At 38.6% G+C, this 13,189-nt stretch overlaps 1 protein-coding gene across 1 annotated transcript in view; it reads right to left on the bottom strand.

The window, feature by feature from the left end:
* FARSB (phenylalanyl-tRNA synthetase subunit beta) overlaps nucleotides 1-13,089 on the bottom strand; it is a 32,497-nt gene extending 19,408 nt beyond the window's left edge. The window contains exons 1-14 of the mRNA XM_042878337.1: nucleotides 12,992-13,089; nucleotides 12,598-12,653; nucleotides 11,308-11,462; nucleotides 10,668-10,740; nucleotides 10,116-10,231; nucleotides 9,709-9,859; nucleotides 8,070-8,178; nucleotides 6,740-6,810; nucleotides 5,418-5,479; nucleotides 5,280-5,331; nucleotides 3,736-3,797; nucleotides 3,095-3,302; nucleotides 2,591-2,671; nucleotides 333-425 (exon numbers count right to left, since the gene is read on the bottom strand). Of these exons, the coding sequence (XP_042734271.1) occupies nucleotides 333-425; nucleotides 2,591-2,671; nucleotides 3,095-3,302; nucleotides 3,736-3,797; nucleotides 5,280-5,331; nucleotides 5,418-5,479; nucleotides 6,740-6,810; nucleotides 8,070-8,178; nucleotides 9,709-9,859; nucleotides 10,116-10,231; nucleotides 10,668-10,740; nucleotides 11,308-11,462; nucleotides 12,598-12,653; nucleotides 12,992-13,049 (1,347 nt within the window). The 5' untranslated portion in view covers nucleotides 13,050-13,089. The remainder of the gene's footprint in view (nucleotides 1-332; nucleotides 426-2,590; nucleotides 2,672-3,094; nucleotides 3,303-3,735; nucleotides 3,798-5,279; nucleotides 5,332-5,417; nucleotides 5,480-6,739; nucleotides 6,811-8,069; nucleotides 8,179-9,708; nucleotides 9,860-10,115; nucleotides 10,232-10,667; nucleotides 10,741-11,307; nucleotides 11,463-12,597; nucleotides 12,654-12,991) is intronic.
* Between the last annotated feature and the right edge of the window lie 100 nt (nucleotides 13,090-13,189).

Raw genomic sequence — 13,189 nt, 5'->3', positions numbered from 1 at the left:
TTACTAACCAGCTTTTCTAAATGCAGGAGCTGTTCCAAAACCTAGGTGGAATTTTCTGCAATAAGACAGCTCACTTTTGCCAGATGCCATCACATTAAATATGGTACTTTGCTTCCTTGAAAAGGTAATAGCATTTCACACTGAATAAGGTCTTTCTCAGTCAAGGAGTAACAGAATATGACTGTTAGCAAATGTAGCATGTAAACATACACTCTCTTTACTGCTCTGAAAAGTAGCTTTATAGTTTATAAATGTTATTTCCTATTAGCTTCTTTCTTGCCTCTTTGTACATAGACTGTATGACAAATCTGACCTGAATTAAGTTACCTTACCTGAAATTCTGCAGTTTTGGGGTTTGCTATGTGCACTGCATTTGTAGCAGAGATATCCATGCCAAGTTTGTCTGCAATGTCTTCTGTAGAACACTGGGAGGAAGAGACAGCAAAAAGAAAAGGGAAAAAAAGTCAAGTAGTTCAATGAGACAGTGAACCAATGGTGAAACCAGGTAACAAGAATGAACAATACAGCACAGCAGTAGCTCTGATGCCCTCGTACAACACCCTCTTTTGATACAAATTAGGCCTGAGCTTTAAGACATTGTAGGCAAACTGGTTTATCTACAAAAGTTAATTACTAAGCAAAATAAAGGCAGTTTTAAAGTGTTTATTTAAGCTTCTGTCAGAGATGGCTGTCTGTTTAAAAGCAGAGGCTCAGGTTCTGCCTTCTGACTTGCAGTTAAAATCTGATTCTGAAAATAGTTTAAAAAAAAATTGTCAAAGGAATGGCATTCAAGCTTCAGAAGAAAACAATGCCTTGGGGGCTACTTAAGGAAAGTAAAGTACTACCTAAAAAAAGCCAAAACAGGATATGGCAAAGCCTTCAACTTTCACAACTGTGTAAGATTCTCATTTCTCACTTTTTTTTAAACGTGTGATCTTTCTAAAGCTGTTACTCTCAAGCTGTACTTCTAAGGAAGCAGTATAGGTGCACATTATCAGGCTCAGATTATGTCTGTACACATACAGCAACAAATGCTAAGAGCCACACTGCAGATTTCCAGAATTTATTGCTTCATTAATGTACTAAGAAACCAATAGCAAGCTAGGATGTGGGGATTTGATAGGACTGCAGTCTCCCAAGTGTTCCCTTTGCACTGGCAGTGCCTGAGTGTGTTGACAGACCAAACGTGAGGAAAGTGAGCAGATGGTACCATCTGAAAAAGCAGATTACCAAATTAAAATAAAATAATAAATAAATTGAATGAATGCTGACTTTAGGAGGAGAAAATTGTGTTCAAGTTTTCACGTGTGTATCTAAACAGCACGTTACTATGATGTAACTAAGTGCATCTGGGCTAAATCAGAGGCACTCCCAGAAAGCACTGCTACTCTGTGGGCGACAATGTAGGGTTCAAAGCAAGAACAGGATGACATGCATAAATATGTAAGCAGTACTTGGCACACAGCGCTGGGCTACAGAATGCTGGAGCATAACTGCTATTTGTCACAGGCCTCACTGATGCTTGAATGAAGTGTTGGTGACCCAGTCACCAGGTACTTAATGTGATAAAATGAAACACTGTTTGTTCAAAATTCTGCTGTGGAAGTTAAAAAGGTTCCCTTTGTACTGATACAACACAGTCAATGTTTTTAAAGCATCCTTACTGTTCAGTGCTGGAAAAAAATATGTATATAACTTAGTGTACAAGCAAGAGCCTACAAAAGTTTGAACTTGTCATACACAGCACTTTCCCAACATGGCACTACTGCAGGTAGTCTGAATATCTTTGTCAGATACCAGCACCCCAGGAGGTAATACTAGATATTATCCTTCTTTCTTAAATGAGTAACATCTAACAAACAACAAAATATTAGAACTGCAATATATTTTGCAGGCTTTAGAGTTAACTCCACTGCTTGCAGATGAAGCTCTATAAAATGTGTAGGTGCTAATTTTATTTAATCTCTTTGGACTACCAACTTTGGTTGCAGTACCTGAACTAATCCATGCAAGCATTTTGCGAGGCTGTGTCACTGTATCTTAAAGCCTTTGGGTATATTATCAAGGCCTTATCAGTGATCCCTTGGTCTGCACTGTAAGCCTTACAGGGATTCTTAAAATAAACTCTTTGAATTACATATTGACCAGGTACCTAATGCAATCGTGAGCAGGTGACAATATTGGGAAGAGGCAAATAGAAACAGTGTGATCTCTGAAGTGCAGCAGTATCCACCAGAAATCACTACATTTTGATGATATCTTTCAGACTATCAAACTATGATGAATTTTGAATCTGCTGATGGAAGTTTCTAAAGACTTGCTGTCTTACAATTTCATACTATCAAGTTAAACAAAAACAGTACTTTAGCACTATTTTTGCCTCTGTACTTAGAATTGCATGCCACATTAGCAGTGACTCATTGAATTTATCTGACCTAGAAACTCATAAAATATTACACTACAATTCCAAAGCATTAGCAAATAATTACATGCCAAAACAGTAACAGATAATATGGGTACATTCATACAGGGAAATAGTCACTGTTGTTTCAACGTGCAACTTAAAAAAAATGAAAACAATATAATATACCAGAGCAAAAGTGAGTGCTTCAGTGAATCCAGCAGCTGCCAAGTCCAGTCTCAGAAGTTCTGTGAGCTTATTGAGAGGAAGCTAAAATGAAACAAAACACACTTTTCAACTTCAATCTAAAAATGCTTTTCTATTCTTTCCCGGGGTGATTCTGCCTGTTATGTTACAGAGAACTCACTTGGGAGGTACTCTGTGTGCTTAAAATATTTTTGAAAGCATCAGCCGGTTGCCTTTAGGTTTGCCTGAGGAAATGAATCTCCCAATTAGAGATTTAATATGGGCTCCCTGCTTAAACCCTGTCTTTTTTCAAGTACCAGCAACCACTGGTCTTGGACTTATTCAAATCAGCGGGGCATCTGTTTTGTATCCCATCCATGGTAAATACTTCTCAAGGCAAAGCATGTCAAAATATTTAATTCCTAGGTTCTGTTTTCCCCAAAGCCCTTCTGGCATGCACTGGTCGTTCACTGACAACAGAGCGCTTATTTGAAGGGGCAATCTTACTTGATTAGCTATGGTGTACGTTTTCGGAATAACCATCTGAATGTTGTTATAACCATAAGCTATTGCTGCATCTTCTACGATATCACACGCATGGATAACGTCCGCTCTGGTAGGAGGGATTTCAATCTCTATATTGTTCCCGCTCCCTGTGATGTGTGAGCTCAAACACATCCTAGTCAGCAGCTTTGCAAGGCTTGATGGAGTTTCACTGAAACAAAGCAAGAGTAGTAATTTACAGGTCTTAGACTATACTGTTGGTTTTTTTAGTTTGGTTTTTTTTTAAAGTAATCAGTGTTTCTGCTATGTTGCCTCAATTCCTGGATAATCTCTGAAGTGCTTTATAGACTGTACAGAAACTGAGTATGCCATCAGATCCAGCTCAGATTCTGACTCAAACTGTCATTTTTATTTTACAACAGTGTGTGAGGCCAAAGAGAATGACTTACATTTACTGAAAAGAGAGGTCGTCCTACAAAACTGACTGTATTGCCAAAGTTAACCTCTGAATTTCTGCTAAATTAAAAATCACACTGTAAATATCTCTAAAACAATGCAATAACCAACGTTTTCAGGTATCTTTTTTGTGATTAATGCTTGAGTGGAAAAAAAAAATTTAGAAGTTGTTATTTGCAGTAACACACCTGATTCCTAATTTCTTGTTAATGAGTTCAGGCTTCACCTTTTCCTTTCGGTAAGCCAGTTCCTAAAAAGAAAGGCAAAGCTTTTCAGCATACACAACACTGGCCATTTCTAAGAGGGTTCAGTTTTGACACCATTTAACTTCTTCTAATTACGATACCCAAATAATGTCCACAAAAGACAAGTATGGAACATTAGGTCGATCTCAACATTTTAAGATAAAACTGTTCTTGCAAATAACATTATTGTACATAATGCAAAAGCTGTTCTCATTTAAACTAGAAGTCTGAATGCAGCATGAAATCCTTGTTATTGAAACTTCCGATAACTTCAGATACATGCAAGTAACTGAGTTTCTGATAGTTTCTAGTTACCAGTTCATCTTAAGTCAAAGCCCTAAAGCAATAATGGTCATGCAAAAGGCAGCACAGTCTCGTATAGATCATATGACTTTACAATGAAAAGGAAAAAAAAGCTTGTTCCCTCTGTATTGGCACAGAAATATCTTGTTATTTTACCTAGGAAGTACGTAATGCATCTAAGAAAGTTGTTTTGTATGCATACATTTAGTGCTTCTAAATTTGATTAAAAGACCAAATCTCTAAAAACCCTTAGCATCCAAAACTGCAGCAATTTTTTTGCACTGTTTTATGCAGGGAAACTGTACTGGTTAATGCAGATACTTTTGTTTTGTTGGATGTCTCTTCTAGCTTCTAGGTCTTGCTTCTGAAGATAGAAAAAGTGTAAGAAAAAAAAAAAAGGGTTTCTCCCTAATTAATTTGTACTCACTTGAGACCATTTTATGAACTCAATCAGACCTATTTGTTCTCAGTCACGTTCAAGAAACAGGAAGAATTGCTTTATTTTAACTTGAAAAAGTAAACCTTCATTGCTGCACAAAGGTATGCCTCGCACTCTGAATGCAGGCAAACCTGCACTTAAATATTTATCACGCAGCACACTGACTTAAATAGCTGGAATCTATAAAATGAAGGACTGAAAAATCCAGGATTAAAAGGCTATTTTATTCAAAGGCATTAAAGATTCCAGATGTGATAAGTCTGTTACGCTGAGGCTGATTTCAGTTGTCCAGTGATTTAAGCCTCCTTCTGCATTCACATTTCCTGACTTGGAACAGGTAGGCTTTAGACACAGACTTTTGATAGCCATCTTTACTGTTCCTGAGAATGTCTGTATCAAAACTCTAATCCACATCACCACTCATAACTTTTTAAAGCCTAGCCTTCTTTCTTGAGCACCAGATTAAATGAGACTGTTCTCAGCCTTATCATAAATTAGCAGTGCTTCAGAGTGAATTTTCGAGATAAGGAGAAACTGAGACTCTATGTTATTTATATGTGGGGTTATATATATGTTATATATGTTATATATACTATATGTTACTTATGTTATATATGTTATATATATATGTGGGGTTAAAGAAGGCCCTGACTTACTCTTCACCTCTGCAGAAAAAGAAGACAATGTCATTCTTATACTTTGTGTAAACAAACTCCTTTCCCCAGTGACAACGAGACTCCCTTACCGGATAGATGTGAGTCTTCCCATTAGGATAAATTACTTCTACTGCTTCAACACTGTAAGAGATATAAAAACAGAACTAAAAACACTTCTAAAATGTGGCAGAAGTGCAATGTCTTTCTGACTCCAAATTTATACTCACGTGAATTGCTTCTCACAGTATTCACTAAACATCGCAACTATGATATCAAGAACAATTTTTGCCTACAAAATAAAGATGATAACCACATTGAAATCTGTCCTCCACTTTGGGCTAAAGCAGACAAAATATCATAACAAAGAGGGGAAACATTCGTTATATTCTCTTCATTCTATTCTACTTAAAAATTTCGCATCTAAAATACCAGGCTGCATTTTAAGAGATGCTTTGCTTCTGCTGCAAAGATGGTACTCAAAACCCTGGTAACTGGAGATCTTTGGTTTTCAAGGCTCTAAAGCATTTACACATTTTTGCTAAACTGTTCTGAAGATATTGGTTGGAACTGCGTCTTCCAAACCTTTAATCTTATCACTTCATTGAAGCCAAGAGGTTGTGCACTGTTTAAAAACATATTGTTGCAAATGAGGCTACATTGGCATCTTTTATTCTATGCCTGAAGTATTTGAAGTTAGCATAACAGAACACAATGATGAGATTTTAATCAAACTCTTCATCTACAAGACTTGCTTTAAGATGCCTCGCACGATAATTTCCTTTGTGAAAAGAAACCAACACTATTTTTGTATTTACTATCAAAGTAAGCAGTAGCAAGCAGTTATTTTTGAGTTTCCTTAGAAGCCATATCACAATATGCAAATTTCTGTCATTAATGAACCATTGTGTAGTAGGATAAATTAAAAGAACTTTTGTTCTTGAGCGTCAATGTACACATTTTAGGGAAACTATCAATGAATGCACAACCTACATTCCAGAACAGGCAATTATACCTGCTAGGCTTTCATGCTTTGGTGCTGAGTTGCAGAATTTGCATATAGAAAGACTTCCAGTTGACAGTTATTTGCACAGCATCCCTGCTTGAAAAAGATAACTAAGAAGAAAAATTGCTTTCTCCCTTTCCACAGCCCAGATTTTAATTATTCTTCACGACGAATATTTTGGCAAAATGAGCAGTCTTAATTAATTCCATTCTTTTTCTAAATCTTAAAGACTTTGGAAAGTGTTCAAAAACAAAAATAAACCTAGTTTACTTTTTTTTAATACACGTAAGCTGAAAGCTTGGTGTCAACATGAAGATACAGTAAAAACAAAACCTGCAGGAAACACACCACCACCTGTAAAGCACAACTAAAACTGTACTGAGGGAAGTCCACACAGTCCCACAACTTATCCTGCCCTTTTGAAATGGACAGTCTGCTCCATAAAACAAACACTCATCTACTGTAGGTCTTTGTACTACAGCATTGTTGTCCCTTTGGGATAACAATGATGTTACAGCATATCAAAAGCAGAAAAGATTAATTTACCTTTGTCATGTCTGTGCCTGTACATTCAATAAATACATTTCTGGTTTTTAGGCTTATTTTTGAATGATCTCCTAAAACATGTGAAGACAATAGCATGTTAAGAAACGTTGTTACTTTTCCTGCAGTGTCAATGATACTGACTGATTTTGTATTTCAAAATGACCATCATCACCATCTTCCCCAGCTTAAAAGCTACTATGTCTACTGCATCAACAATCACACCATTCTTACCAGAGTAGCAGGGCTTTTTATTTTTAAACTTATAAATCAAAAAGAGCAAAAATACAACACATTCTAACCAGGAAAGGCACACCGGTCTTGCTGACCTGGCTACCCTTGAACACTAGAAAACATAAATCGACAGGGAGTCTCTACTGGCAGTAGAGAAAGCAAACTAGCAGAATCGCAGCCATCTGCTGGTGGCACAGTGGTTCTGCATCTCCCCTTCCCCAGCTTTAGTAACAGATTGGCATTTGATGTGACATGTGTGAGAAAGCAAACAGATAGCAATGAATGTTTCTTAAGAAATGATTTAGACTGATGAAAATCCATAACTACTTTCATTAATAAACAAGACCTCTTGACACTGTCACCTGAGACACTAGAGGTTTTGTCTATGTGAGTAGTCCAGCATAGGACAAGTTCCTCTTAAGCATAGATTTGCTTTTTGCCTGCACTTGCAATCACAAGGCATACACTGTAGCACATCACTGACGTACTCAAAACTGTTCCTTGTCTGGAACAACATAGAAAATACACTTAGGAGCATCACTTAAAGTGTCTTCCTTGCAAAGTAGATGTGAAGTCCCTCAGAAGTAGATTCCTTACAAAAATGGGGTTCTGTTAGTATATGGTAAACTATCTATTGTGGTTGAGCAGAAATCTGCCTTGTATCACTTGCTAACACTGATGGCCAGTGTGTACACTGAATGAATTTCATTGCCAATAACCATGCTGTGTGAATGTAGTCAGGAGCACCTGAGCTCTCAAGAGTGAAGGAAGCTGTACTCCCTTCCCAGCACGCTGTGCTCTATCTCTTTACAATTGAAAAAGACTCAGCTCTTCTGGACTCGCTTCAACACCCATAAAATCTTTCTCTGAAGTGCTTGTAGCCAATCAAAAAAAAAACCAAATAATAGCCATATTTACATTTAATTATCTGTTCCTGAGGGAGCAAAAAAATCTGTGTTTAAACTTTGTGTTTAAAAAAGAAATAAGTGAAACATTTGTAACAGAACAGAATAACCCACATTATGTAACAATGTTTCTATTGGACATTCTGACTCACAAAATAGGAGCAACAGCATAAACGAGTCAGAAATAAACTTACCATTGATGATTGGTGGCATGGACAGAACAACACCATTGCTATCAAAAATGACAGGATAACGTGGCTTGTTTTCAATCAGGTGTAAATAGTGTCGGAGATGGCTGTCAGTCTGGGGAAACAGAGTAATACCACACTTAACAATAGCTCACTTTTGAATTTCCATCCTACCACAGTCCTCAGGTGAGGTATTAAATGGAATTTTTAAAGAAGGTATGATTGGGCTTACAGCTAGGTACCTGTAGTGGAAATGCTGACATGGCCTGAAGCAGTGATTGAGCACCTGGTGGGAAGGCAGGGCCAACCCAGGGGAGCTCAGGTGTGTGCAATGTTCATGAGTGACCAGAAGGGGTGCAGCCAGGATGCACCCTTTTCCAGATCTTATTTAAGGGTTGGCAGTGGAGGTGAAAGTATCTCTTGCCAGAGATCTCTGCCTACCTGAGGCCTTCCAAAAGTAAGCAGCTCCTCTCCTTCATATGGGCTTGTTCTCATTTGCTATAGCCAAGGTCTCTGCCACCCTGCTATTATCATCCCTTTACAGCATTACAGTACCTCTAGCAAAAGCTGCTCACTCTCAGAAGTGGGAAAACTTTTAAATGAGAGAGCTGAATTTTTTCCTTCAGAAACATTAGGAACTATTTCTTTAAGGATTGTCTCAAAGATGTTTAAGGTATGCTACCTAAACAAAGTCTTTGCTCACTGCAACAGTCCTTCCCTTGCCAAACCCATGGGTACCCATCCTTAGTTTATCAGCATTCTCCTTAGAAGCGATAAAAAATTTCATTTAGGTACTTTCAATTGTGTCAGGGTTTAGCACTCTACACTTATGCTTGATTCAAAGCTTGCATCTGTTCCAATAACATGGATATGTATTCTACCAAAAACATAGTTCACTTTTATTCTCTCTGACCTCTTTTTCTCCTAGTTTTCACTAGCCTTTAGTCAGATACTGTTGTAAATTTCTTTTTACTCTGTATGCATGCTCTAACAGTATTGTATATTTTAATTGTAATAGTATCATTTTCAAATACTAACTAATTTGGAAATAAGTGTATTTCCAAATACAGTAATTATTATAAAATTAGACCTAAATTATAAAAGATCCTAAAATTAGGATCTTTTCTTATTGTTTACCTGACTTCAAGAGGATGCTGGGCCAAGATGATGCCAAACTTTAACTGCGTCTTTCACACAGCTACAGCTGCCTAATGTGTAGCTGGGTAAGTAATTCAACATAGCCATCAAGCTGGCCCAAATGAAACAACATTTTAAAGTTTGGTATTATTTACACCTACCTTCTTTTCAGCTTTGTACAAAGAGTATCTTACCAGTGTAGGCAAGAACGTAACCCTTTTATAATATTATGAAAAGTAACCTTTGCGTTGATGAATCAGTGGAGTTTAACATCAAGACTGCTATTTTAAGAGTTACATTTAGGCTCTGAGCACTGTGATGTATCTTTCATGAGCAACACAAATTAAGTATTACCATGCACTTATCACCTGCACTAGCTGAAGCTACAGAAGATGGCTTGGCTGTGCTCTACTTGTAAGAGCAACCTTTACATGCAAGGCTATTAGATGTTAACTTTGGAAACATTTTTCCTTTACTTCGCACAGTAACGCTGAAAAATCCCACTTACCCTATACAGATCCATAATTTGTGAAGCTGTGTATTCCTGTGATTGGTTCAAGGGCTTGAATTTAATTTCAGAAGGTGCTTTAGCTGTAAAAGTGAACGGACCAGAAATGGCGTCCAAGTCATGGGTACCTATTGCTACTAATGCTCTTCTCCTAGAAAGAAAGACAAAATAATGATTTCACTAGTAACTTTTGGAGTTCCTTTGAGACAGCAACTTATGATACTCTGTGTCTGAGAGCAGATAGAAATGGACAAAGAAATGAGAAGGAGCAAGAAGGAGTGGCTATGATGTATTTTCTTTAATATGAACCTAATATATAATGCCTTTCCACAACAGGGCAGTGAAATCTTAATATAAAATCAAATCATGCTCAGGTACTACGTGGTATTTGAAATTTAAGCACTAACCTGCAAATATTTTGGTGCAGCTTTTCTTGGAGGTCAATGAAACTGTCGTAACGTTCTTTGGTGAAAGTTATGTTACGAAGGACTGCAGCTACAGCATGAGGACGGATTTTGACAGTCTGCAATTTGCAACAGCAACAGATTACAAATTTTGAATACAAAAGACACAAGAACTGATTTTTTTCCCTTTCTGTTTTTCTTTTCAGTGGAGTAGCAATCAAAAGGAAAAATTCTGGAAATATGGTAGAATTCAAGGGGAAACAAAATCAAACAAAAAAATTAAAGTCTGGCACAGTCCAGAAAGTAAATGCAATACCAATGTCTGAAGCTTTGAGCTGATCTGCAATTAGGTTCACCCAGAATAATTTGCTTGTTGTTCCTTTCCTTTGTAGTCCCTAAAAATAAATCATACTGAGTAGAGGCATTAAAGTTTCTTTAGATCTTGTTCTGCAAGTAAGATTTCTGGTCTCGCTGCAGTCATAAAATTGCTACTGATACATCTTTGTGGTTCAGAAACTTTTGATAAATATACAGTGGGGCAGTAAACACTTTTACCTCTTCAGTGATAATCAGCTTCTGACCTTCACCTTTAGCTGGTATTATCTTTTCATACCTAGGGAGATTTATCCTAGAATAAAGATAGTAATAAATATGTAACTAACGGACAGAATATGTGCAAAATTCAGAAAGCTTTCTAGAAGTGCAAGAGTGACTGCATGTAGAATATTTTCTTGGCAACTGTCCTTGTTTTGGACATTGGAATTCAGGTATGTAAATTATATTTATGATGTGTAAGCCTCAAATTTTCTATTGAATGGTAAACACGTAACTAAAACAGAAAGAAAGCTCTCAGGAAGATAAAGTCATAACAGAAATGAAATTATTTATGTTGGTATTTGTAACAGGAGCACAGAGAAGTGCTACTGCAGGAGTTCTTTACAGAGGATAAGTCTCAAATGGAATAGCAGTTGAAAAACTTCTAGAACAGATTCAAAATGTAACACTGTTCTAGTTTTATAAGAGTATTTAACAGGTCCTCCTCTGCAGAGGAACAATCACGAAACATACGGACACTAATATACCTGATTTACACATCAGACTGTCCTCAAAACCCAATCATGTGTCAAAGCTGTTCACCAGAAATGGACCCTCATTTAAACAAATTACCACACACACAGCTGCCTCACTCTGTTACCTTTCTTTAAAAACCTGCAGTCCTCGGACCAGCCCTTCGAGGCAAAGAAGATCATAGCGGTTGGCAGGAACATCGATTTTATAGAGAACAGTCTCAGATGCACCCTCTGCCTTTCCTTCACCTTTCTCCTTACTTATAATGTCTTTTTCGGATGTCTGAAATCAAGCAAAATATGGCTGTTTGTTGTTTTTTTTTAATCTGAAATATCTTAACATTCACAGCACTATGACAGTGAGATAATAGGGAACAATAGTAAGAGATTTAAAAACATAATTTGGATTTGTATAGCAAATAAGCATGCCAAATACCAAAAGTACTGTAAAAATCAACATTTTTCTCAGATATAAAGATTGTAATCCAGTATATCAAGAGAAAACTTCACTACCAGAATTTGAATTTTGAAAACAGAGATAGAAACACAAGTCTCCAGGCAGGCAGATCCCAGCAGAGAACACTAGACCTTATTTCCTGCTACAGATCAGCAAAGATTTGTAGCATCAGGTCTATTGTGAAATTCAGCACAACATATGATGCTTGGATATCTTTTGATAAGCCTAACTGAAAGAACAATTAATAAGCAAGGACAAAATGTGCTGTACTTCTCAAGACTTATGTGGATACAGACTGTTGAGTCAGCAAACTTTCGCAACTATAGAGCCTGGATTAAAAAAAATACATGAATTGCAACTCAGGTTACTGAATGTCCGGGACAAACATGAACTTGTGGCGCTGCACACAAAAACGTGTACAAAATATGGCCAAAAGTATCTCTCAAAGTATGTCTAATAGATGGCCTATGGCCATCCTTATGCTGCTATCTAAATTGGCCAGAGCCTTAAGAACGGGAGGGACAGAGCCAAACTCCATAAACCATAGCAGTGTGCCACCTCAGGGTCTCTTGTTCCTAAGATGGTAGTTTTTTTTATGTTCTTTTTGGATTCAAACCACCTGTGTTAACACAGCTGATGACAGTGGTGTTGTAACAAGAACACAGGGTATGTTATGTTCTCTGGGCAGTACTGTGCAGAGAGATATGAGGATGCTTCAGATTGACAAGCCTGCTTCTGTACTGCTGGAGGACTGCATGTGTAGAAGGGCATGCTGAAGCCCTGCCCATGTCCCTTTTTAAGAACAGCCCCACGCTCTGGATACGTATGGTGCCCTCCAGAAGGCACGGGCTCAATGCTGCCCTGAGGAACTCACTGCCAGCCGTGTGCCACGGATCTGTACAGACACAAAGGCTGTGCTGCTGCATCTACCCACGGAGCAACAGACCACAGCGCTACTCACAACTTCGTCAAGCTCCAAACCGAACTCAAAGCAAAGGTCGTTAAATTCTTCATCGGCTGTGAAGGAAAAAAAAAGAAAAAAAAGAAAAAAAAAAAAAGTGAATTTTTCATTATAAGCACAACTGAGATTCGATTAAACTTTGTGTTTGTTTTGGGCATTTTCAAACGGTCATTTTGAGAAAGGACAACAAGAAGCACAGAGCATTTTGTTCACGTTCGCACGCGAGCAGCACGTTCCTCAGAGGCCGGCGCGCTTCCGGCCGCGCCGCGTTCACTGCGGCTGCTGCGGGACGGCGGTAGCGGCACGCCGGCTCTGCCGACGCAGCACAGTCGAACGCCCGAGCCGTCCGCACTGGCAGCGCAGCCCCGCCGCGGCCCGAGCCCGCCGCACTCACTGTAGCTCCTGCCCAGCGCCTCGAAGAGCAGATCTCGCTTCACGCTGACAGTCGGCATGGCTGCGCCCGGCACGGCGCGCCTGCGCTACGCACCGCGAGGCCCCCGCCGCACAGGGCGCCCCTGACAACGCCTGACCGAGAGAACAGGCGGAGCGGCGGGCAGCCGCAGCGGGGCTGAGGGCCCTGCGCCTCTTCCGC

Source organism: Lagopus leucura, unplaced genomic scaffold, assembly GCF_019238085.1.
Source record: "Lagopus leucura isolate 7727_CA_CO unplaced genomic scaffold, USGS_WTPT01 Super-Scaffold_100021, whole genome shotgun sequence".
NCBI classification, from domain to species: Eukaryota; Metazoa; Chordata; class Aves; order Galliformes; family Phasianidae; genus Lagopus; species Lagopus leucura.
Note: the sequence above shows the minus strand (reverse complement) of the source record. Positions and strands in the feature narration are given on the sequence as shown.